The sequence below is a fragment of the Bubalus kerabau genome, chromosome 1 (assembly GCF_029407905.1).
Source record: "Bubalus kerabau isolate K-KA32 ecotype Philippines breed swamp buffalo chromosome 1, PCC_UOA_SB_1v2, whole genome shotgun sequence".
Lineage (NCBI taxonomy): Eukaryota > Metazoa > Chordata > Mammalia > Artiodactyla > Bovidae > Bubalus > Bubalus kerabau.
The window spans coordinates 67,990,701-68,014,724 of record NC_073624.1 but is presented as its reverse complement, the minus strand read 5'-3'; the positions used below and the strand labels follow the sequence as shown (position 1 = coordinate 68,014,724).

Sequence of the window (24,024 nt, the reverse complement as noted above, 5' to 3'; positions counted from 1 at the left end):
GCTAGGCACTTGGTTAGATTCAGTGTGCTAAATCATTCAGAAATGGTTTGTGCATTCTCCAAACTCAATACATGCACTCAGAACACAGACGGCAAAACCATTACCCACACTGACTCTTGAGCCTTCAATCGTCCTGGATAACCGTCGCTCCCCAGACAACTCCAACCCAGGAGTCTTTATTTCTACAATGACTCAAATAAATAGTCCTTCTGAAAACGTGGCCAAGTAGGACCCAGACAGATAGTTGTCTTGAGCAAAGGCTTGCTTCTGTTCAAAGTCACACCACGTCTGACGTGGGCATACAGGTGAAGGACAACAGATACAAAGAATGACTTCACTTTCTCTGTGCTAAATACAGCTGCTCATTTTTAGTTGCTGGGTGCTGCTTTCCTTTTCCCATTTTGAGAAACTCTTTCTTCAATGAAAATTCAATAGTGAATCACTGAGACCCCACAAGGAGAGAACTGTGCTCCATGGAGGACACCTGTGAAGAGGGCCACCAGGGCAGTTCCCACAGAGTGGGTCTGCTGGGCACACAGCCATCCCCCCCAGGCTGGCTCTGACCCAGGTTACAGTAATGCTAAAGATCTGCTTTAATCCAACCAAAATAAGAACAGGCAGTCTTAAAGCTTTTAAAGAAAAAAATAAATAAAAATAAAAAATCTAGTTCTACCTTTGACCCAGGCTATTTTTCTTCAAATATTTAAAGTTCAAAGGCACCGTGTGCTTATACTTTTACTTCAAACCAGAAAGTCACTCTTACTGTATTTGATCACCTTCTTATTTTAATTTGCACACTTGAGTAATAATAAAGCATATGCTGGACTTTAGCCTAATATATCACGCGTATAATAGTATCGGAACCTTTTTTCTTACTTATTAACTAGGAAATACATAAAATACTGACCTTGTGGGTAAATGACTTTCACATTCATTTTTAATCATTATTATGTTGCCAAAGAGTTGCAAGAGTAAGGTTTTAACATGGCTCCTGGGAGAATTATACCAGTCTTTATGGAACACATTGCTCACAGCTGTGGTGAAATATCCATCACTAAAAATCACAGCACTTTTTTCCACGTCAGTGACATCACTGGTATAATTTAACCGTACTTCACATGTGGGAAGCAGTTGTCTACCAGTATGAACTTAACCTCAGACTGATTCTAAGGACATGGGAGAATTATAACATCATTTTAAAATTTAATTTGCATTCACCATTAATGTCACTTTCCAAATATTTTGGATAAGACTCGCAAAGGCCATACTCGTCTCCCTGTGATGGCAGATAAAAACTTCAAGATAATTCTTAGAGTATTACCAGAAAGACACCTTTCATAAGATCACTGTACCACCCAAGATTCCTCTGCTTTTCAATTACTCTTGTTCTAAAGATTTTTTTGTCCCATAAAGACTTTCTGTTTAGAAATGTGACAGTGAGGCTATTAGACTCTAAAACCTAAACCAGTATCCTCTGAGAATCTTGATGAGAAATCTGAAATTGTGCCAGGAAGAACACCAAGTGGATTTTTATAGGGTATTTGGGTTCTCAATGACATAGAATAAGAAGAGAAATAAATGAAAAATGCCCATTATTAAGTCTTTGTTATCTTATCTCTGATATTGACTTGTTTCATGATAAACTAAATGTCATTCTATATCCTTCCATTGGGCAACATTAATTTTCAGATTATTTTACAGGATAAAATAAGTCCCAAATTGCTTTTTAGCTAATAGGAACTACCCTTCTCCTTGATGTCTTTCATCTAAACAGGAGAAAAGAAATGTGTTCCGATGGGAGGATAAGATCAAGGAGGCAGACGGGAAGAGCACTCAACTGCAGGGAACACATTCTGCTCAAGGGAAATATTTGCAACCAGAAACACAAAGTTTCTAATAGTATATATATCTATATCTATATATACGTGTATATATATATATAATGTGTATATGTATATATGTATGTATTTATATATAATGTGTGTGTATATATGTATATATACATACACATATACACTATGTCATTTCAAAGAATAAAAATAGGTCCAGTAAGGACTAGAGTTACCTGAGGGCGGAGAGGGGAGGGAAGCTATTTTGAAGCTGTGGTAAGAAAAGTTTCTCTGGGAGGGGAAATTGGAGTGGAGACCTTAATGAGGAGAGAACAAGCCAGTGGGTAATCAGGAAAGCATGTTCCAGGTCCAGTGAACAGCAGCTGAAACCATCCTCAGTTGAGAATAACCTTGGTGTGTTCCAGAAATGAAAGGAAGGGAATGAAGCAAGAATGGTGTTGCCAGAGGGAGAGTGGTACAAAGTCAGCAGAGTGGTGGGAGAGGAGGTTGGAGAAAAAAGCAGATTCTGTGGCACCTCATGGACCACAGTGAAAACTCTGGATTTCATTCCAAGTGTGAGAAAAACCATGAGAGGATTTTGAGCAAGAGAGGACAGGAATTTTGTTTATGTTTTTAAAATGAAGATTTGAGCTGCTTTGTGGAGAACTCATTATAGGAATGCAAGAGTGGCATCAGAGATGAGTAGGAAGCTCTTCCATGAATCCAGGTGAGAGAGGATGATGGCTGGAATAGGCGAGTGGGAGTGGAGGCACTGAGACTAGGGAGAAGCACACACATCCTGAAAACACAGCTGACGGGACTTCCTGATGCGGGAGGTAGGCTGTAGATGTCAGAGAAAGAGTCTAGGAGGAGTCAGCGGCTGGGGGGCAGGTTGTGCTACCAGCTAAGATGGGTGTTCCGGGATCACCATCACTCTGTCTAGGGCCTCAAAGACTCAAGGAGCTCCCATCATGGGGAAGAAGCCAACACACACACACAGAGTCACATATCCTCTGACAAGTTTTGTGGTAGAAATACACTCAGAAATTTCCTGATCTCTGGATTTTCCGTAACTTTCATTTAAGCACTTCTTGATTTGTCATTAGCATGGACAACTGAATAGCGTGGCCTGTTGGGATATCTGGTATTCCAGTCCTGGCTAATCATACAAATTTGTATAGCAGTGTATTCTTTATTATTCTCTATCATCTAAATATCTATTGCTTGGCACTACAGAATGTATTCTCCTTATCCATGTAACATATGGAAAAGTATACCTCTTTTTCCCAAATTTTCATACTAGTCCAAGGCAAATTTGATCACTCAGAATAGAATCATATTGTCTGTACTCCTTAAGATACTTGGTGGGAATTTGCTGTATGATGCAGAGAGCTCAAACCTGGTGCTCCATGACTACCTGGAGGGGTGGGATATGGTGGGAGGGAGGTTCAAGAAGGAGTTGATGTACAGCAAAACAATGTACAGTACAAAATATTGTAAAGTAATTAACCTCCAATTAAAATAAATGAATTTATATTAAAAAAAGGAGGGAACATATGTATGTTTATGGCTGATTCATATTGATCTATGGCAGAAACCAACGCAATATTGTAAAGAAATTATCCTCCGATTTAAAAAAAAAAAAGATTCGTCTACATTTGACAGAGGAGAGTAGGAAGAGAGAACAGAACCCATCTGTAGAACTTCTGATTAAATAAGTTGAAAGTGAGAGTGAAAGTCGCTCAGTCCTGTTTGACTCTCTGTGACCCCATGGACTAGATGTAGCCTACCAGGCTCCTCTGTCCATGGAGTTCTCCAGGCAAGAATACTAGAGTGGGTAGCTATTCCCTTCTCCAGGGGATCTTCCCAACCCAGGGATTGAACCCAGGTTTCCTGCACTGCGGTTGGATTCTTTACTGTCTGAGCCACCAGGGAAGCCCAATAAGTTGGGAAAGGTCCAAACAGTCCTTATGTTAATAAGCCTCCCCTCTATCTGATGCTAGAGTTACACTGATCATCTTTGGAAAAAAACACTATTATCTATTCATTGTTACATTGAACCCTATGCCTTCTATATGGTAGACAGATGAATCACATTCAATATAAAGTTTTAGAGCTAATGAAAATAAAAGATGATATTTTAAAGATTCTATGACCCAAACCTCTTTTTATTCATTTAAATACCAGAATTTCAAGAAGCTGAATGCCCTTAACTTCAGACCTACACATATAAAACACATCTGAGTTCCCAAACATAGATTATATTAGGATATTTCATCATTTTTAACGGAGTCAAGCATGCTACATTTGAGTGATTTTATAAAAACTGATTTTTTTAAATAATTTTTTTTTTTTGCCTAGGGGAAACTTAAAGGAGGAGCTTTTGTGACTGCAATCAGTATGTTCATATTATGCATAATTGTGTTTTTAACATTTCATTTTGGATCACAATAAGTCAAGTATAATAACTAACAAGATGGAGAATTCTACCTTCCCCTTGAGACATTTAACACAGTACTCTCACTAACACTATAGGAAAAGATCCAAAGTAACAAGGAAAAAGATACACTGCATTTTATTGTTCTCTTCACATGCATAGGACTTTCAATGAATAATCACACACTTCATTGAAAATGGTCATCAACTTCTAATGCTATAGAATCCTTTTGAAACAGACCCATTAGTACTTAATCTCATTTACTATGTTTCCATTAACTTCCTATGTGTACTTTTATTAGATGAAATAAAAGTTTTGTCCAAAATTCTCTTGGTAAGATATATCTTGGCTTTTAAAAATTTTTACCACTACACTAAATAATTTAATGTTCTAGGACAAACTACTCAGATAAACTTTAGTTTTAATAACATATTTAAGAAATATTTGAAAAACTCAACATACTTCAAATAAATTATTTTTGTGTACCATCTCATAAAATTATGCATGAGACCCCTTAAATCATTAAAAAAATTAATTCACAACTTTTAACACTGGGTATCTTGTATCTCTAGTATTTTCTCTTACAATATTAGAAAATTTAGATTTTTATCAGAACATCAGTAAGTTCATTTTCATGCTACTATATTATTTATAATAAAATCATTTGTCATGGTGATAGATGGCTTAATAAGTATAAATTAAGATAGTAAAAAGTTACTACCTTATAACTTGAATTGGGTCTTTGACTGTGAGAAACTTGCTAACTCAGTCAGCAGTGAAAGGGCTTGGGCAGAGTCCCCTAAAGAAAGGAAGACTGAGTTATCCTGGAGCAATGGATTTTAAAGGGTAGCCTTTTTTCAAAAGGCTGTCTGGAAAACTAGAATTCAAAACTAGCCAATTTGAGACATTAAAAAAATTTTTCTCCTTATCCCGTACAAGAGTTGTTAGAAGAGCATAATAATTAGCATTAGCTAATAAACCAAAAACTAGGGAGAATTCTGCTACCACATGTAGCAGAACAATTGTATCTCAACAATTAAACCGTAATCTCTAGTATCAACATTTTATTTCTCTGGCTTTCTTGGATCACATGTATTGCATTCATGATTCCCCTAATTTGTACAGCACTAGACAAAATTGTCGGAGAAGGCAATGGCACCCCACTCCAGTACTCTTGCCTGGAAAATCCCATGGACGGAGGAGCCTGGTGGGCTGCAGTCCATGGGGTCGCTAAGAGTCAGACACAACTGAGCAGCTTCACTTTCACTTTTCACTTTCATGCATTGGAGAAAGCAATGGCAACCCACTCCAGTGTTCTTGCCTGGAGAATCCCAGGGACCGGGGAGCCTGGTGGGCTGCCGTCTATGGGGTCGCACAGAGTTGGACATGACTGAAGCGACTTAGCAGCAGCAGACAAAATTGTAAAGAAAGCCTGTTTCCCTTTATACATCTTTTCTCCTCTTCTGACTACTAACCACACATAGTCTCCCACAAGCCATATATAGTTTTAGAGAACACTGACCCTAAATGCCAATGCCACTTTATGCAATATACCTGGAAGTAGGGATGTATCGACATTACAGAAGAGAAGTTTAGGGAAACAGCCATGCCTGCGTACATACAGTTAATCTCTAACATTGAGATCTCAAGCATCACACTGACAACCAGGCAGGGATATCAATCTTTACAAATCAGAACCTTAAGTGACTAATTCACACATCTGTATAAAGACTAATCTATACATCTGAAACTTGGATCAATGAAGAAAGGAAGGAAAAAGGAATGAAGGAAAGGAGAGGGAGTGACTGCAATTGATCAACTTCAAGAATTGCTAGGCAGGTTTCCCTGCTTGTCTTGAGCACTAAGGAAGACCCTTGCTTCTTCTGATGCCAATGAAAAGCAGTGTGTGTGCGTGCTCAGTCGTGCCCGACTCTTTGCAACCCCATGGATTGTAGCCCGCCAGGCTCCTCTGTCCATGGAATTCTCCAGGCGAGAATATTGGAGTGGGTTGTCATTTCCTTCTCCAGGGGATCTTTCCAACCCAGGGACTGAACCTACATCTCCCGCACTAACAGGCAGATTCTTTACCACTGAGCCACCAGGGAAGCCCTGAAAAACAGTGTGCACGGTGGTTAAGAGGGTGCACTGTGAAGTCGGATTGACTGGGTTCAAATCCCCCTCTACCACAGGCAAATTCCATCTCCATACCTCAATTTCCTTATCTGGTAACATAGAGATGATGCCTTACATGATAGTTGTAGGAAATAACTGAGTTAATACATATGAAATATTTAGACAATAGTAAGAATGGTGAGGGGAGAAGGCAATGGCACCCCACTCCAGTACTGTTGCCTGGAAAATCCCATGGATGGAGGAGCCTGGTGGGCTGCAGTCCATGGGGTCGCTAAGAGTCAGACACGACTGAGTGACTTCACTTTCACTTTCCACTTTCATGCATTGGAGAAGGAAATGGCAACCCACTCCAGTGTTCTTGCCTGGAGAATCCCATGGACAGAGAAGCCTGGTAGGCTGCAGTCCATGGGGTCGCAGAGAGTCAGACACGACTGAAGCGACTTGGCAGGCAGCAAGAATAGTGAGAGCTTGACAAATACTGAACATCCCCATCTGTGGAACTGCAAGCACCTCTTACCTCCACTCCACCATACACGGCAAATAAACAGAAAGAGGATGTTACTGATCCTCATGAGGGTTCTAGAGGATGAGTAGTACTTGGGAGAAAGAATTAAGAAGAACTGCAACTAGAAGACCTAACTAGACATTTCTCCAAAGAAGACATACAGATGGCCAAGACATATACATGAAAAGATGCTCAACATCACTAATTATTAGAGAAATACAAATCAAAACTACAATGAGGTATCACCTCACACTGGTCAGAATGGCTATCATCAGAAACCCTGGAAAGCATGTGGAGAAAAGTGAACCCTCCTGCACTGTTGGTGGGAATGTAAATTGGTACTGCCACCATGGAGAAGAGTATCGAGGGTCCTTTAAAAAAAAAAAATAGAGCTACCATATGATCCAGCAATCCTACCTCTGAGCATATATCCAGACAAAACTGCAATGCTGATTACAATATCCAAGACATGGAAGCAACTTAAATGTCCATCAACAGATGAATGGATAAAGAAGATGTGGTATGTATATATAATGGAACATTACTCGGCCATTAAAAAGAATGAAATAATGTCATTTGCACAACATGGATGGACCTGGACATTATCATACTAAGTGAACTAAGACAGAGAAAAACAAACATCATATGATATCACTTACATGCAGAATCTACCAAAAGTGATACAAATGAACTTATTTACAAAACAGAAACAGACTCACAGAATTAGAGAATGATTTTATGGTTAACAGGAGAGAAGCGGGGGTAGGGAAAGATTGGGTTTTGGGTTGACGTATACACACTGCTATATTTAAAATAGATAACAAGGACCTACTATATAACACAGGGAATATTCTGCTCAATATTCTATAATAACCCAAATGGGAAAATAATTTGAAAAATAATAGATTCAAGTATATGTATAATTGAATCACTTTGCTGTACACCTGAAACTAATACAACATTGTCAATTAACTACATTCCAATATACAATTGTATAAAAATTAAATTTAAAAAACTGCAATTATTTAACCTGCAGAGAAAAAAAGCTAAGGAATATTTCTGGCAATCATTTCTGTTTTTCCTAGAAGTAGAAAAGCTCAAATGGCAGCAAAAGAGCAGGAGGAATTCATTTCACTGGGCTCTAAAGAGGAATGCTCAGACTGAAAAAGTTGTTCAAGTCTGAAATCACTGCTGTGGGAGTGGAGGAGGCTGCCTGCTGCGGACATGGTTGTGCCCGGGGCAAGCAGATAAGCAAGGTGCCCTTGAAAGCTTCTTCACGCTCTGTGTCAGTATTTCCCTGGAAATTTTTTTTGTATGTGTGTTTAAATATAATAGAAACATGTAAAGCTCTGGGCTAAAAACTTGAGATTTTAGCAGGAAAGTATTCTTTCTGCCTTCAGTGTAACAGAAGTACATGTCACATTGAAACAAACCCCATATAGCCAAAAATCCTTCTCATTCTGTACCTGAAAATACTCAGGCAGAATGATATTGTGAATTCTGTCATTTGATAGTGATCCTGAGATTTAGGAACAGAAGCAAAATTTTCAACGCAAGGGACCTGATTGTGAGATTATTCACGACAAAGTGACCTTAACAATTTGATAATCAGGTCTGCATAAATATCCAACGTGTAAGAGAATGAAACAATAAATAAAAGCAATAAGAACCTCATTTATGAGCCCTTTCCTGGTTTGGAAATGCAAATTAATTCTTAGAAGAGTATGTAGGCCAACTGTTCATCTAAGTGGGAGAAAAATATTCTGCAGAAAAGTTCCTGGGAGAAGGGAATATTTTTAGTAAATATGCCTCATCATTCTTTTTGACCTCATGGCATAAATCATAACAAATTGAGTTATTAACTTTGAGATGGCATAAAATTCCTGTTAAGAAATCTCAGGATCTGTATAGTATGCTGTTTTAATGCACAGATTAAAGGTCTGATATAAAAGTTATAAAATGCTTTTTTTTTTTTTTCCATCTTAGCATTCATTCTTTTCCTGTTACTTTAGGACAAATACTTGAGGGTTTATTTAATTTCAACATTCCATCCGTCAATAATCCCAGCAGGAGAATGTTTCTGTGGTTAACTCACTTTATCTCCCTGAATAATGAAAAGAAAACAGCAATTTGAGAGTTAAGTAATAGGAACTAGAATCTACCATGGACTTTATAGTGTAGCACGTGTCATTCTTCACCCTGTTTTACAGGTAAAGAAAATGAAATATAGAGTTGTTCAGTCAACCAAGATTATAGGGTTTCTGACCTCAGTGTCAGACTGCGGACCACCTTGTATCCTCGGTAACAAATTCCCAAGCATTTGGATTTCTGCACTTCTGACAGGGTGGGTTATTACCTATGTGTTGAGATTCTCCGGGAAGTCTTATTGCTATCAGCTAGAGAAAAACATGGAACATGTTTGGAAGAAGAAGAGAAAATATCCTGAGGTTCTTAAATGAGTGGAGAAACTTAAAGAGCAGAAAGGTCTGAGCTGGGGAAGGACACTCACCATTGAAGAAAATCTGAGGGTCACAGTTGCCCTGAGCCTTCACCCATCCCCCACCCCCATTCCAGGGCTCCCAGCTCCCCGTAGATCTAGCATCCACTGAGGTGATTTCCAGGGAACCCCAGCTTCATCCACCACAGGAGTTTTCCTCAGAGCATATATTATTCTAGAGGGTGACTTGAGAAATAAGTAAAATAAAAGCCAGCATATGTTTAATTTATAGTTGAGTGAACATGCAGATAACACTGTTTGTTTTCAATTCAAGCAACATCATACAGTTGGCCAACTGAGAGAAACAGATGGGTGGCTATCTTCATTTTTCTAAATATTTTCTAAAGAGTCCAGACATGTTCTTCGGAGGGGTTATGCAAAGTAAGATTTTATTCTCCTGCTCTTTAAGCGAAGCATGGCATTTTTTGGTGAGAAAAGAGGGTTATCTATTTCTTCTAAAATGCCTTAATGAATGGGAAAAGATATGGTTTAGGTTACAGAGTACAGCAACATTTGCTTCTTGGCATCATTATCTGGGGATTTTTGTGCTTTTCTTCCTCCTCTGCCTTATCTCTTTTCCCTTTTCACAGTTCACACTTACACAAACTGTGTCATTCATTGTAATGATAAAGCAAGTACTGAGTGTTTAGCTTTCATTCTTGTCCTTGGATGTTAAAACTGACAGCTTAGCACCTCTATTACTTTTTATCGGTGAGTCATTGCCCTTGCCAGCACTCAAGATAAGAAAGTCTCACACTTGCCAGAGGGAGAGAAAAAAACAACAGGAAAACTGAAAAGAGCACTGGGGCTGAGTTGTGCTAACCACAGAATGGACGGTAGGAGGCTGTTTTGAAAATGGATGGGCCTTGCCATTCTCCAGGACAAAGTTATAAATGAGAAACTGTCTGGTGTGATTTAGGTCATTTCCAATGGAGAGTCAATTTTCAACTGCCCAGTTAACCAGTATAAACCTCTAAGGAGTAGAGACATTCAACACTTGAGCGTTTTAATCCAAATGTTAAAAGACCTACATTCAAAATGAATCTGATCACCTCACAGTAAATCCTTATTTATGAAAGATTAGACACAGGAGCTGAGAATTGCCATTTGATACTACAATACTCTGTGTGTGTGTGTGTGTGTGTGTGTACAGAATAACACCACCATGAGAGGGTCAGAGAATTCAGTGACACATAAAGGGTGTTTTGGGGATCATTGCTATTCACTGATAAATTTTGGGAAATTATACAAAATTTTATGTTTCTTTTTTCCCTCCAGTACAGACCATTTTTCTTGGCGCTGTGCCTTCATCCCCATTGTTCAGATATCAATACTAAAGGAAACTACACAGGGCTGTGAGAGACCTCAAAAACAATCTATGCTCAGGGAGACAAGCCATGGAGGTTCTGCCTTGTACTTTGTGAAGGGTTTGGGAAGTTGGTGAAAACATTACATTGATTTAAAGGAGTGGTGGCTTCAGACATGTTCACATGGGTATAAAAGATTTTCACAAATGCTGGTCGGGGTCCTTGGCCTTGGGCCCGCTGGTGTAATAAACTGCACTCCACTAAAAAAAAATAAAATAAAATAAAGTTCCCACATAGGACTAGTTCCTCTTTCTATTGACTGCATGGCTCAGGATATACTGGGATGGTGTTCCTGCTCAGTCGCTATGTTGTATCTGACTCTTTTGTGATCCCATGGACTCTGTTCGTGGGATTCCTCTGTGGTTCCTCTGTCCATGGGATTTTCCAGGTGAGAATACTGGAGCGGGTTGCCATTTCCTTCTCTAGGGAACCTTCCTGACCCTATGATCAAATCCAAGTCTCCTACATTGCAGGCAGATTCTTTACCCCTGAGCCACCTGGGAAGCCCATTGAGATGGAGAATAACCATATTTAATGTGAAACACATCCATTCCATATCATCATAGTCCACTTTCTCAAAAACCACGTGAGGTTCTGAATAAGCACAAATCACACCCATAAAACACCCCCTGCTAATTGATTCCCAATTTAAAATTTAAAGTGGAACAAGAACTTAAAGATGCTTGCAAAGCAATCTGTGTGAAGAAATCTAGATTTCCAATTTCTCCCCAGTTTTTACAATTGTCTCATGCAAATCTAATCTGATAGCACTGGGTATTAGTTATTATCTGTAAAGAATCTTTCCCAAGCTTCAAATTCATTATCATAGAAATGAAGTTACTTTCTGGTTGCACTTGTATGTGGTTGATGCAATATTTAATTTAATTGAGTAATTATAGATATGAACAAGTCTGGAATTACAATGAGTAGGAGAAAACATGCAAATAGAGTACTGGGGAGGGGCTGGTAGCCACTGGATTTCCGCTTTTCTTGGGCATTAGTCCATAAATCTTAGAGGAAGGCAGAGAATGACAGCTAATGCAGTAAACTGATGAATGGAAATCAGGTAATAAGAGAGTGTTTATTGTATTCCCAACTTACAGATGAAGAAACTGAGGTACTGAAAATTTAAGTAACTTAATCAACAGCACATACTTGGTAAACCCTTAAAGGATATACAGAAAGCATGGTTATGTGGAAATAATTCTAAGCATTAGTTAGGAAGTACTAGAGTAGAAATGGCCAGTTACATTCCAGTGAATACTGGATGTTCTGGAAATGCATTAGAGGGATAGCCAAAACAGGACTCATGGAAACCATCTCCAAAAGAAGGATGCTTAAGTTGAAGGGCCAACCAATCAGACAGAACAGGGGCAGAGAGTGATCTGGACAGAGGGACCAGTATGTGAAGGAAGGCCAAAGGCAAAGAGCACAGCATGGAAGAGAACTGCAAGTAGGTCCTGCAGTAAAAGAGAGATGAGCAAATTAAATGAGTTAAAGAGGCAAGCAGAGGCCAAGCACACTCGAATACTCCATAAGTCACTCTGCTGCTGCTAAGTCACTTTAGTCGTGTCCGACTCTGTGCAACCCCATAGACGGCAGCCCACCAGGCTCCTCCGTCCCTGGGATTCTCCAGGCAAGAATACTGGAGTGGGTTGCCATTTCCTTCTCTAATGCATGAAAGTGAAAAGTGAAAGTGAAGTCGCTCAGTCGTGTCCGACTCTTAGAGACTCCATGGACTGCAGCCCACCAGGCTCCTCCGTCCATGGGATTTTCCAGGCAAGAGTACTGGAGTGGGGTGCCATTGCCTTCTCTGATAAGTCACTCTAGGGAATTTAAACTTTACTTTGAGGACAATGGGAGCCTGAGAAAGGAACCAGGAAGTGGAATTACAGGAGCAGATTTGAGCTTTTGTGATATCACTTGACTGCACTGTGGAGAAAGGACTGGAGTGCCAGATGGGAAAGAGTGTGGCAGTCAACCAAGCAAGAGCTGATGAGGGGCTCAGTTTGCATAATGTCTATGGAGATAGGAGATGTATTTAGCTGCTAGTTTCATTAGGACTTGCTAATTGATTGATTGCAGGGGTGGTGGTGAGAATGAGGAAATCTAAAGGGCGGTAGTCATCTGAATGGAGGTAGGTATCCTTCCTTGAGATAGTCAATTCAGGAGGAAAAGGAATAAGCTTCAAGGGTGGTGAAATTCAATTGTAGAAATGTTGTTATATTTGAATATCCAATTTGAGACACCTTATGAGTGGTTGACTATATGGGTCTGGAGTTTAGGAGAAAGATCTGGGCTACAAATATGGATGTGGTAAACATCAGCATGTGGATGTAAATGGAATTCCACAAAAGAAGATGAAATAATATAAGGAGTAGAGAATGCAGAAGGAAAACGAGCCAACCCACCCTCAAGAGATAGCTATCTATCACAAGCGTGACACATCAATGAGCAAGCCACCATACTGGTGGCACCATGCCTACACCTAATGGCATGTGTATAATGGCATCTTTCTTCTTTTTAAAATTTCAGTTCAATTCACTAAGCCTGATTTCCCATATATAATATAGACGAGAGTGACTGAGCTGGAAAATCTATACCATAACTGGGATATGCCTTGACCACACCCAAGTAGGCAAAATAATCACTCAAGACTGAAGTGCCTTCATTATAAATATTTTCTAATTGAACTCATCAAAAAAAAAAAAAAAAAGTGGTGGGCTGGATGTCAATGGTAGCTGGAAAGAAGAGAATGGGATGTCACATCTAAACTGGTGGCTTTCAACTTCTGAGATGAATCTTTCCCCACCCTCATGAATATGAGTGTTCATTCTGGTAACTGGCTACAGTGGAAATCAATGAATGTGAGTTGCAGTTAAACTCACCTCTCCCAGCAGCTTCCACTCCTCAGTAATGAGCAGTTTAAGCAGCCCCAAGGGATGCTTTGGCAGATGACACTCAAGAAACAGTGTGTGGAGGTGAACAGTTTTTGGGTTTTTTTTTTAATTCTTTAGCTTTTGATTGTATCAAACAGCAGGTAGGATATTATTTCCCTGACGAGGGATCAGTCTGATGCCCGCCTCCCTGCATTGAAAATGTGGAGTCAACCACTGCATTGCCAGGGAAGTCCACATGGTGAACTCTGCTGATTTGGTGGTACTTTATTATTTTTTGACCATGGCCACACAGCTTGCAGGATCTTAGTTCCCTGACTTGGGATCAAACCTGTGCCCCCTGCAGTGGAAGCCCAAGGTGTGGTAACCACTGGACTGCCAGGGAATTCCTGAAAGTTTAAAGTAAGTTTTCAGTTTTTGCTACAAAGAAGTTAGTTACTTTCCATGGCTGTATCTCCTCACCCAGAGGAGGAGGGCATTCCCATTTGGTCTCTGAGGTCTCCATCATTTCCTGTGGCCGAAGTCACCTGCAAGGGTAAGTCAAAGTACAGACTTCAATGGTAAGTCCTGTAGGCCTGAATCGTCCCCCAGCAGAGGGAACAGGCAAGTACTACTTCTAGCCTGGGAGCATTCTCAATCATAATTTGTCATCACTCAAGGCACAGGTGAACCATGGTGCATATATTAATTATTCCTCCAAGGTCCCTTGATTTCATTTAGCTTTAAAACATTATGGTGACTACTTTTATTTATTTTTTTACTTATTGCATGCAATCTATGATTCCCACTGCAGTATACGAGGTCATTTCCCACACTTTCCGCCCAGCTTTAGCCAATGCACTAAGGCTGGCTATTTGTATGTAACTCAGGATACCGTTTCTAATACCATGACTTTTACATTTTATAATTCGTTTTACTATTGGAGCTGACATATGGGGGGAAACCCAACCAGTGTTTAAGATAAAAAAAAACAAAACTGTATTTTTATTTAAACCATTGTTTCCTGTGTGAATGGTAAGATAATTTATACTTCTTTTTAAAATTTGGAATGCAAAGTCTCCTAATAATAGAACTTAACTTTGCTCCCCTGAAGTGCCCCGAAATACCTCCTACTCCGAAAGCTGGCCTAAAATGTGCTCACTTGTTTGCTCACTCCTTTTTTCTCTTCAACTCCATTTGATATATGTTTCCCAGGACGTAGTGGAGACTTGTGGCCCGAGAAGCTGGAAAATACAACTCCGAATTTCCTACAATCTCAGCTCCACTTTCTCCCGCGCTCCGGCCGGGGGCGGGAACCTTGTTATTGTCACGTGGCCGCGAGGGCTACAGGCCGGGCTGGCCAATGGGCGCGCGCGGGTCTGGGCAGCACCGCCCCTCGGCTCCGGGGCACGGGGACTTGGCGCTCCGCGGCAAGGAGGAAGCGAAAAAGTTTCTTTTGCCGGCAAGAAGGGCCTCGGTGCGCGGACGCTGCTCCCACTGCAACTCTGCCACAGCTGGCCGTTGTTTTCGGTTTCCCTGTGGCTGCCCCGGGGCACGAAAGAGCTCTGCTGCCTGGACTGAGAAAAAAGGGGCTTACCTGCGAGCGCGAGAGGTGGACGCGCGCCCGCGGTCCCGAGCGCCGGCGTCCACTACCGGCTGGAAGTTGGTGCCGGGCCCCGAGTGTCTGCCGCCTGCGGAGACCCGGGCCGAGCGAGAAGCTGCGGGACCACGATGGGCGCGCCAAGGGTCCGCGCGCTCGCGGCGGCGCTGGGGCTGCTGCTGTGCGAGGTGCTGGGGCACGCGGGCCCGGCCGAGGGCGGCGGCCTCGAGGCGCTGGGGCCGCCTTCTGGGGTCGGCGCTGAGCACCAGTGTCCGGCTCCGTGCCGCTGCCTCGGGGACCTCCTGGACTGCAGTCGCCAGCGGCTGGCGCACCTTCCCGAGCCGCTTCCGTCCTGGATCGCTCGGCTGTAAGTATTCTTCCAACGGGCGGAGGGGGAACCGCTTGAGTTTCGGGACTGCAGGCTAGGGGCCAGGATGCTAGGCGCGCAGCAGCTTTTTCCGGGGCACCTCCTCTTGGCCCAGGCCTCGAGCGGCGCCCCGCGGGGATGGAAAAGGAGCTGACCGGGCCTCAGTCCCTCTCCATCCCCCGGCGCTTGGTGGACCGCGCAGGTGGGCCCTGGCCTGCCCCACCCGGCCGCACTTAGGTGACGGGATGGAGCCACTGACAACTCCCGGGGACAGAATCCGCGTCCTGTGCGGAGCTCGCCTAGGGGGCTCAGATGCGCGCCTTGCCAGTCCGGGGCGGGAGAGCTGACACCCTTCGGCCGCCCTCAATTCTCTGTTCTCACTTTACCAGTATGATCCCGCGGCGCAACTATAGTTTCTAACAGGTTCAAGTCACCTTTTGCGTTCACAACACTATAGTAATCGAGCGCACCCTTTCGTTTGGGAAGCCCTTTCAACAATTAGGTCCCTTAACCAAGCAATGGTAGACATCATTTTGTTGTACTTTACCCTCGCTTAATTTCGCGTTAGTAAATTCCATAAATTCCCCTCTTCGACCAAACTGTAGCACATCCCCATTCCGGTAAGAAGTTGGCAAGACTGAGCAGTAGATATGGAAGGGAAGGAACTAGAGTTTTTTCAGAACCGAAGGTGTGATTTCTGTGGCTTCTCAGCGCGACCAGGCGGTTTAGGAGAGAGCGCTGGGTGCTGTTATGCAAGTTTTTGGATGCTAGGTATGAAGTCTGAAAAACCTGAAATCACTGCCAACTGCGTGAAAGAACAAGGAAGAAAATGTCGTTTAGTTGGAAAGGCTAATTTTTTCCAAATGTCTTGTTCTCTCCGAGCCCTCGTTTTGTTAAAATTGGAGGGCTGGTGCAAAATGTTAACAGTCAAAACTTGTATTTCTTTATTTCCTTTTAAGTAGCTATCCTGTTGAAAAAAAGCAAAAGTGCAGTCCATCGTTAATACTCAGATTTGGGCCTAACAGAGTAGTAGTGGAGGTTTGAAACTCTTGAAACTTACAGTCAACTATCCTAACATTTCAAATAGTAGTGGTAGAAAGTTTGGACAGGTTGTTTAAAAAACTGTGTTTTTAAATCTCTATGCTCACCAAACTCTTTTTTTGTGGAATATAGAATTGTCAACTGTGGGAAAGCATATGCTTTGTGTTGATGTGCCTTAATTTTTTAAAAAGTTAAGAGTTTTAGATTGATATATAATCTCTTATCATGGGATGTCTTGTTTAGTAGTTTTTATTACAATTGAAGAAGGAGATAAGGACTTTAACCTAAAACAGGGAGACTTTCAATTAGTTGTGGCTAATTCTGTTCAATTGCCTCTTGTGGAGGTCATGCTGCCTTATTCATGAGATGTGAATGGCTCTATTGACAACATGTGGAACTGAACATTTGAATGACTGGAGGTGAACACTTATAAATAATAGAGGGTTGAGAAAGAATGAACATAGTGCTTCCTGGGGTGTGTTTAGAATGGCTCAGATCGTTCACGTGCTCTAACTTTCAGGAGTCTCTCCGAGTTAAGTGGCCTGTTGGATCATGCCAGTGTGCAATATATTTTTGTGTGAATGTCTTTAAAAAATTGGACGTCTTAAAAAAAAAAACAAAAAAACTGTAGTGCTCTTGATTAGAAGTTGAGTTAAACCAAAAGGGGTTTGATACCTGTTTAAACGTTGTCTTAAAAGGAGTTGACCTAATTAGGATTTTGTTTTCCAGATAATTTGGTGGCACACTAAAAACAAATTACAGTTTATTTGGTTAACACAATCTTTAATTACATTTCCGCCAGCAGTAAATTGTCTCAATGCAAGTCCACATTCCTTAAATGTATGTGAAAATAAGTTCCACTTGTGCAAATAAGCGCTAGGTGTGTTGTCAGAAGCCCCACCGTGGTCACTCACTGGACAGCTCTGGTTCTTGTACATGTGTGGCTTTTACCCAACTTTGTAGTTGTCGCCAAACCACGTGGTCCAGGTCTCTTTATTGTAAATGTTTCTTTTGTTTGTGCCTAAAGCTCTAGAGGTCTCCTCTCTCCACCTTTGAAATGAGCAGCAAAATGCATAGAATTGAGCTTTAACTTCTCTGTTATTTGGTGTTTGGAACAGGAGATAAGATAGCTGCTGCTTAAATTTTACTTAATTAGAAAAGCTTTTCGGTAGACTGGCCCCGAGTTTAGACATACGTAGCAAAATGCATGTTGTTCTTCCCTATATCTTAACTTCCTTTTCCTCAGGTAATTAAGAAAGTAAAAGTTTGCCTTAGGAATAGTTCATGAGAGCATTCTTCAGAAAAAGTTTGGCGCATAGCTTTTGTTTCATTTGTTGAATTGGCAAGTTAAAAATTTAATCTCTTCAATACACGTGTGTATGTATTTTTTCCACTTGATTCAGTTGTGATTTAGAATTGTTTGAGCTGTAAAATAATAATATCACAGTTGTCTTTTTTTTGTAAAGGAACTTCTAAAACTTTAATGAAAATGGCTCTTAAAATGGTCACTATTTGAAGCGATCCTTACAACTGTCTTTAAAGGCAGACTTGAGTTTACATCTAGACTGTGTGCTTGCAAGGAGTTCTGAACCCAAAGAGGAAGGCTAGTTAGAATATGTTTACTTAGCCAAAGGAGGGGGAACGTTGCCCAGTTGTCAATAAGAGCTTCAAGTAGTTTTAAAACCTCACTGGAATTTCAGAATTATTTGTCTTATCACAATAGAAAGGTTTGGCTTAGCTGAGCTCAGGCCAAAAAAAAAAAAAAAAAAAGTCTGGAAGGTACTTTCTGCTGGTGTGACTTCTTTAGTGTCTGCCTGTTATAAATCCTCTGGTCCGTACCAGAACTGGGGCTGGGGTTGGGGGGTAATAGTCCTTCTGGTTTTCACAGCTGTTTTTCTGTATTTTCCAGACGAAAACTTGAACATAGCAGGCTGATTTATGAGTCACTTTGGATCAGTGTCTTAAAACAGCTACAGCCTGGCTTTTTGTTTTTCAGCTTTGCAGATTTCTGCTGAATTAGCAGCTCTACAGGCCCCAGTGGGATTGATTAAGAAGCTGTGCCGGGGATTTGCATTTTAAAATTTGACTTGGAAGTCAGATTTCCAAATGCTAAAAGGAAGAAAATGAGAGCTGGGACCAAATGTTGTAAATGAATTATTTTCATATATATTTACCCGCTTGCTAATATGCAAGAAGAGAGACTTCTCTCTCCTGTGTAGAGTTTGGATTTCAGGTGTTTGGCCAGCTGAGTTTTGGGTAAATAGTTAACACCTCTCTGCCTCACCACCTTTCCCATTTATTAACCTCATTACAAAAAGTTTTTTTAGAAAAGGTTTCCTGGGGAGGATGTTCATTACTGGAACTCTAAAAACAAAGAATCTGCCTGCCTTACTGACTGTAATGGGATTTCAGAAAACATTGACATTGTATAAGTTGAATCTGTTTTTAGTGGTATTTTTAGTGATCTAGCCATAAAAAACAATGCAAGGGACGATTTACAAAATGTGACATCCTTGGATCATTTCTGAAACATAAACTGTATGAAACCTAAATTTAAGTGCATTAAAAGTTTCAAGGCTTCAAGTATTTAGCAATAAGAGTCACTTCAGGGGTGTTTCTTTTTCTCTCCCACATATACTGTGGTTTTAATAGTACGCAAAACTCAGGAATGGAAGTGTGTTGCAGTAACTGAACTATTTCAGGCTGCCTACTCCTGCTTATGGATCAGAAATGAAGGGTCCCCAGCATGTGCCCTGTTCTCTGAAGGCAGTTTCTCTTTTTAAAGGTCTTTTGTTGGAGATTTCATTCCACTGCTGGTAGGGAAGAGGAAAAAAGTTGAAGCGCTCCATCTTTTTTAACTTTTATTTTTCTCACAGCGTGGCCCTGAGAAAAATGAAAGAGTGGAATTTTTGGTTTTTTCTCATTAGAAAGGAAATCACCTGTGTGAGCTGGAAATGCCAGATGGGTGCCCCCTTTCCTCTGAACAATAGGGATGCAGCCCAATAGGCTGAGTGGTTCTTTAGTTAAGTGAGTCCAAATGAGCCTTTCTGTTGATTCAGGCTACCTCCCAGGTGAAGGCCTCTTTTCCTTGGTTGTTTTTTTAAAGCCCGTGGGAAATCTGTGACTATCTGTGGTGCTAAAAGCACACAGGTTTTTGTCTGAATCCGAACGTGAGTCGTTGGGCTCACGGTTTCCTTGATGAACTCCAGATGGACTCGAGCTGGGCCGTGAGGGAAAGTGTCTGGCTCCAGCGTGGGGAGCATGCACGGCAGTGGTTGTAATTGCTGGACTTTTATAGTTTAAAGACTGTGCCAGGTTTTTTTTTTGTTTTTTTTTTCCCTTCATGTTATAACTCTACCAGAACAAATCTACTCATGTCTGTTACTGTCTGGTAGGTCTTTGGGCAAACATGTTTCAAATAAAACCTTTATAAAAAAAAAAAATTACTTTTTTTTCCTTTTAGGTGAAATAGATCCAGGTTTATTCTCAAAACAAAAAATGCAAAGACTGAAAAAGGATCTCTGATTTCTAATTGCTACTTAATGGATGTACACAGAGTAACACTGGGCTTCTCTGAATGTGATTTTCTCTGCATTTTTTTTTTTTTTTTTTTTTTTTGGCAGGGGGCAGGCAGGGGGAGTGGCATATAGCACATGGTTCCTGCTCTTCTCCAGTCAAGCTTGGTTATCTCTAACTTGGGTTATTTTAAAATCTTCACTTTTAAACACTGAAGAAATTAATCTGGTAGGATTGGGTACACATTTTTCAGTGGGAGAGCTTTCGCCCATCCTGTTTGTCAGGCTGGTCTTCAGTAGATGTTGAGCCATGTCATTTTCTTTAGACCAGTTTGAAGGCACATAGTCAGTATAACCAAGTATTTTGCCAGATTTTGTTTCACATTTTGACTCTTGAGTGCTGAGCTGATAGCCTGTCCTAGAACACTGAACATGTAGGAGTTTGGTTTTGCTTTCTTTTAAATACTGATGTCCTGTAGAAATGTTACTAAGTTATAAGGAATCTCTGAGTTAGAAGCAGTTTTATTTTAATGATTGAAAAGAAACCTGATCACGGGTTCTGAACAGTCGGCTTAACTGTGTTAGGTGGTTGATGTGCTTTAAATTACACATTATATTGAGATATTGAGATTTGGGGAAATCAGGAAAGCAAAGGTTGGGTTGTTTCCTACCCTTGCAGTACACACACACACATGCACGTGCACACACAGAAGTTGGGTTGTTTCCTGCCCTCTCAACACACACACACACACCCCCCCAGTACTTTAAATAATTTGGTGCCTTAATCCAGGGAAACAAATATGTATGAAAAGCAATTTCTACTTTCTTTGACAGTAATAAGGACTTTGATACTTCGTTTTACAATAATAAAAAGGTTTCTTTAGACATTTGAGTTTCAGCAACCTGCCTAATTAGCCACTTTTCATAAGCTATGACTTCATCATATCAAGTTGGAAGTGAGGAGATGGCAGGGGGTGGGGAGGGTGAAGCAAAACAACCAGTTCACAAAGATCTGTTCACCCTGGGCCAAAAACCATCTCCTAAAACATTTGCGGGCTTGGAGCATTTGAATCTGCCAGCCTCCTAAACTAATTTTGTCCTCAAGAGTTTGTATTTTGGATTTTGCCCTCTAGTTTATGGACAGGATAGACCAATTATTTCTCATGTTGTAGCTGGTGTTGAGAAAGAGTTCGTAAATCCACTCTGTCTTGCACATCATTAAGCACTGTTAGTGATTTTTGGAAACTACTTACAATTTTATTTTTGTTGTTTTTTTTTTTTCCACAGGGACTTAAGTCACAACAGATTGTCTTTCATCAAGGCAAGTTCCTTGAGCCACCTTCACTGCCTTCGAGAAGTGTGAGTTCAGCTCTTTCCTGTTGGAGATTTGAATCAAATATATTACCCATCACAGAATTTGATTGTAAAGAGCATTTGGGTTACAATAATTATTGGGTTGACCAAAAAGTTCATTCAGGTTTTTCCATACCATCTTACGGAAAAACTGGAGTGAACTTTTTGGCCAACCTGATATTTAAAACCTTTAACTTGGGAGAGGGATCTTTAAATGAATTTATAACGTTTTCACCTTTACGGAATACAGATTGTATAATCAGCTTCTCTCTCTCTCTCTCTCTCTTTGGCATTTATAGGAAACTGAACAACAATGAATTGGAGACCATTCCAAATTTAGGACCAGTTACAGCAAATATTACACTTCTGTCCTTGTAAGTGGATGTTAGAAAGATTTCACATGTGTGTTTGCATGGACCATGGGGAGCAGTTTCATATGGGCTAGACTACAGATCTTACAAGCACAATATGCTTCCTTTAAACTGGTTAACTTGCTTCCTAGCCTCTCTCTCTTTTTCGCTCTTAAATTTTGAGTATCATTGCAGCAAGGATGCTTTATACATTGCCATTCTTTGCTGCTGTGACCTCCAAGATTCAGAGAAGCCACCTTCACACGACAGAGAAGATTTGATTATGGTAGACTAGGACTTAAATTCTGGTATCACTCAATGGTTGGCATGGGATCTATGAATCCAGTGTTATATAGTTCCATGGAGAATAAGCTATTGGGGAGGAGAAATGGAGTTGAAAAGAAAGCATTGGGGTATCCTCTTTTAAGTGTGGCACCTGCAGTGGAAATCTAGTTGAGAAACATCAAACTATTCACTTAATACAGTTAAAATTCAATAGATGATTGAAGTTAGAAATATCATTGCATGTCCTTTTGCATATCTGAGTTTTCAAATAAGATTAAAATTGTGTTACATTTTTCTGTATTATTAGGTCAGATGATGTGTTTATATTTACACATTGGAGATGTTTTAGAATAATTTTGACTTTCAGCCTTGAAAGTCATTTCGAAGGAGCATGGTTTGATTTCTAAAATGAAGTAGTTTACCACATCCATCTTGATTAATTTAAAAATACATTTAAGCCCCCGAAGTTAAAAATGTTTTCCTCCTTTAAACAACTTAAGGGAAAAAAACCACCATTGTTAGTTGCATCTGGGAAAGGTGTTGGGAGGGTTGAAATTATACAGTAAATTTCAGGAAAGCTGTTCAATTAATTAAAGTGATCACTACCCAATTGCTTACATCTGGTGATTTATAGAGGTTTGTTTTTACTGAGAGCCCAGGTCAGCTAAGTCACGGGTGCAGCCGCTGTGTCTGCTTTCCTCTGTTTGAATAAGAACTGAGTGACATTTGATACTGATGTGGTTTTTCCAAAGATCAGAAACAGAAAGGAATAAAAGAAAAAGTTGGTATTTGACAAATAAACACCGAATTTAAAGAAAGATTTTTATGCTAGTGTTCATACCTGTTTTGTCTTTCCCAATTGCTTAAAATGTTGGCGTCTGAATGGAGCACTGCTTTTGGTATCTTTAATATCTCGCTGTTCTCATTTGACCAAGGGGGCCTATTTAAATCCCAGGGAATGACACTTCCTCGCCCCGCTGTCCTTGCCCTGTGTATTGGCAGATCCTGTCAGCATGTTGAAAGGGTCTTGAGGGTCGTTGCACGCTTCATGGTTGAGAGGGTCTGCAGTGGGGTTTTAGAATCTGGGTGGGTTGAGGAGAAAACAGTATTCTTTTGCACATGGTATAGAGTTGAAAGCGAAAGAACTTGTAAGGAAATTATAAAGTTCTATCAGAAGTAAGTAACCTGGTGGTTTTACATTTTAAAGCTATAATTTTGTAATTAGAAAACTGAAATGACATCTGGAAAATTAGAAACCTTCAATATTTGCGCTCTTCATGTTTTTGTTTGCCTTTCACTTTAGTGAATGCTGAGTAATCTTTCCTGAATTTGAATAATCTCACTTTCTTTTCCCTTAATTTGTTGTAGTGCATCTAACCAGGAATTGCTTTGTTCCTCTAATAAAATGGTAGATCCTGTTTATTACCTAGATTACATAGACTCTGTAAACAGTAATTTACCTCATGGGCCTGCTAATTCAATGTGCATAGTAAAAATTGTTTTTATACCTACGAAGTGTCTTGAAAAATTTACCTTCCTGGCTGTTCTCTATAAATGTTTTGTTTTCTTCTCTAGGCTTTTTTTTTTTGGATTTTGTAATACACGGTCATTGTTTCTAAAGCACTGTTAATTTCTGTCTGGTGTAGGGTAGACTGTTTTAGTTTATATAGATGCACTTGAAAAATAACCAGAGCTGAAAGGCAGTACTTAAATAGGTTTCTGAAATTTCAAAAAAAAAAAAAGAAAATTGTTAAACTCCATAACGTGGCTCAGATTAGAAATTTGCTTTGGCACCACCATTAAATCCCGTATCTTTTCGGTAGGTCCCCAGACTGTTTGACTTCTATTGAGATTTTTAAAAAACCTTTT

General features: G+C 40.3%; 1 protein-coding gene and 1 long non-coding RNA gene across 3 annotated transcripts in view; one reads left to right on the top strand and one right to left on the bottom strand.

The window, feature by feature from the left end:
• Positions 1–13,664: 13,664 nt before the first annotated feature.
• Positions 13,665–15,020, bottom strand: LOC129650485 (uncharacterized). The gene is made up of 2 exons (XR_008713793.1): positions 14,807–15,020; positions 13,665–14,192 (listed from the first exon to the last, which is right to left on the bottom strand). It is a non-coding gene; the product is annotated as an uncharacterized LOC129650485 (long non-coding RNA).
• A 100-nt stretch (positions 15,021–15,120) lies between these two features.
• LRIG3 (leucine rich repeats and immunoglobulin like domains 3) overlaps positions 15,121–24,024 on the top strand; it is a 50,932-nt gene continuing 42,028 nt past the window's right edge. The window contains exons 1-3 of one of the 2 annotated variants that reach the window (XM_055579007.1): positions 15,121–15,611; positions 21,455–21,526; positions 21,820–21,894. In XM_055579007.1, the coding sequence (XP_055434982.1) occupies positions 15,376–15,611; positions 21,455–21,526; positions 21,820–21,894 (383 nt within the window). In that variant the 5' untranslated portion in view covers positions 15,121–15,375. Of the gene's footprint in view, positions 15,612–20,004; positions 20,044–21,454; positions 21,527–21,819; positions 21,895–24,024 lie in introns of those variants that run through there. The other variant, XM_055579016.1, reaches the window with a different exon arrangement.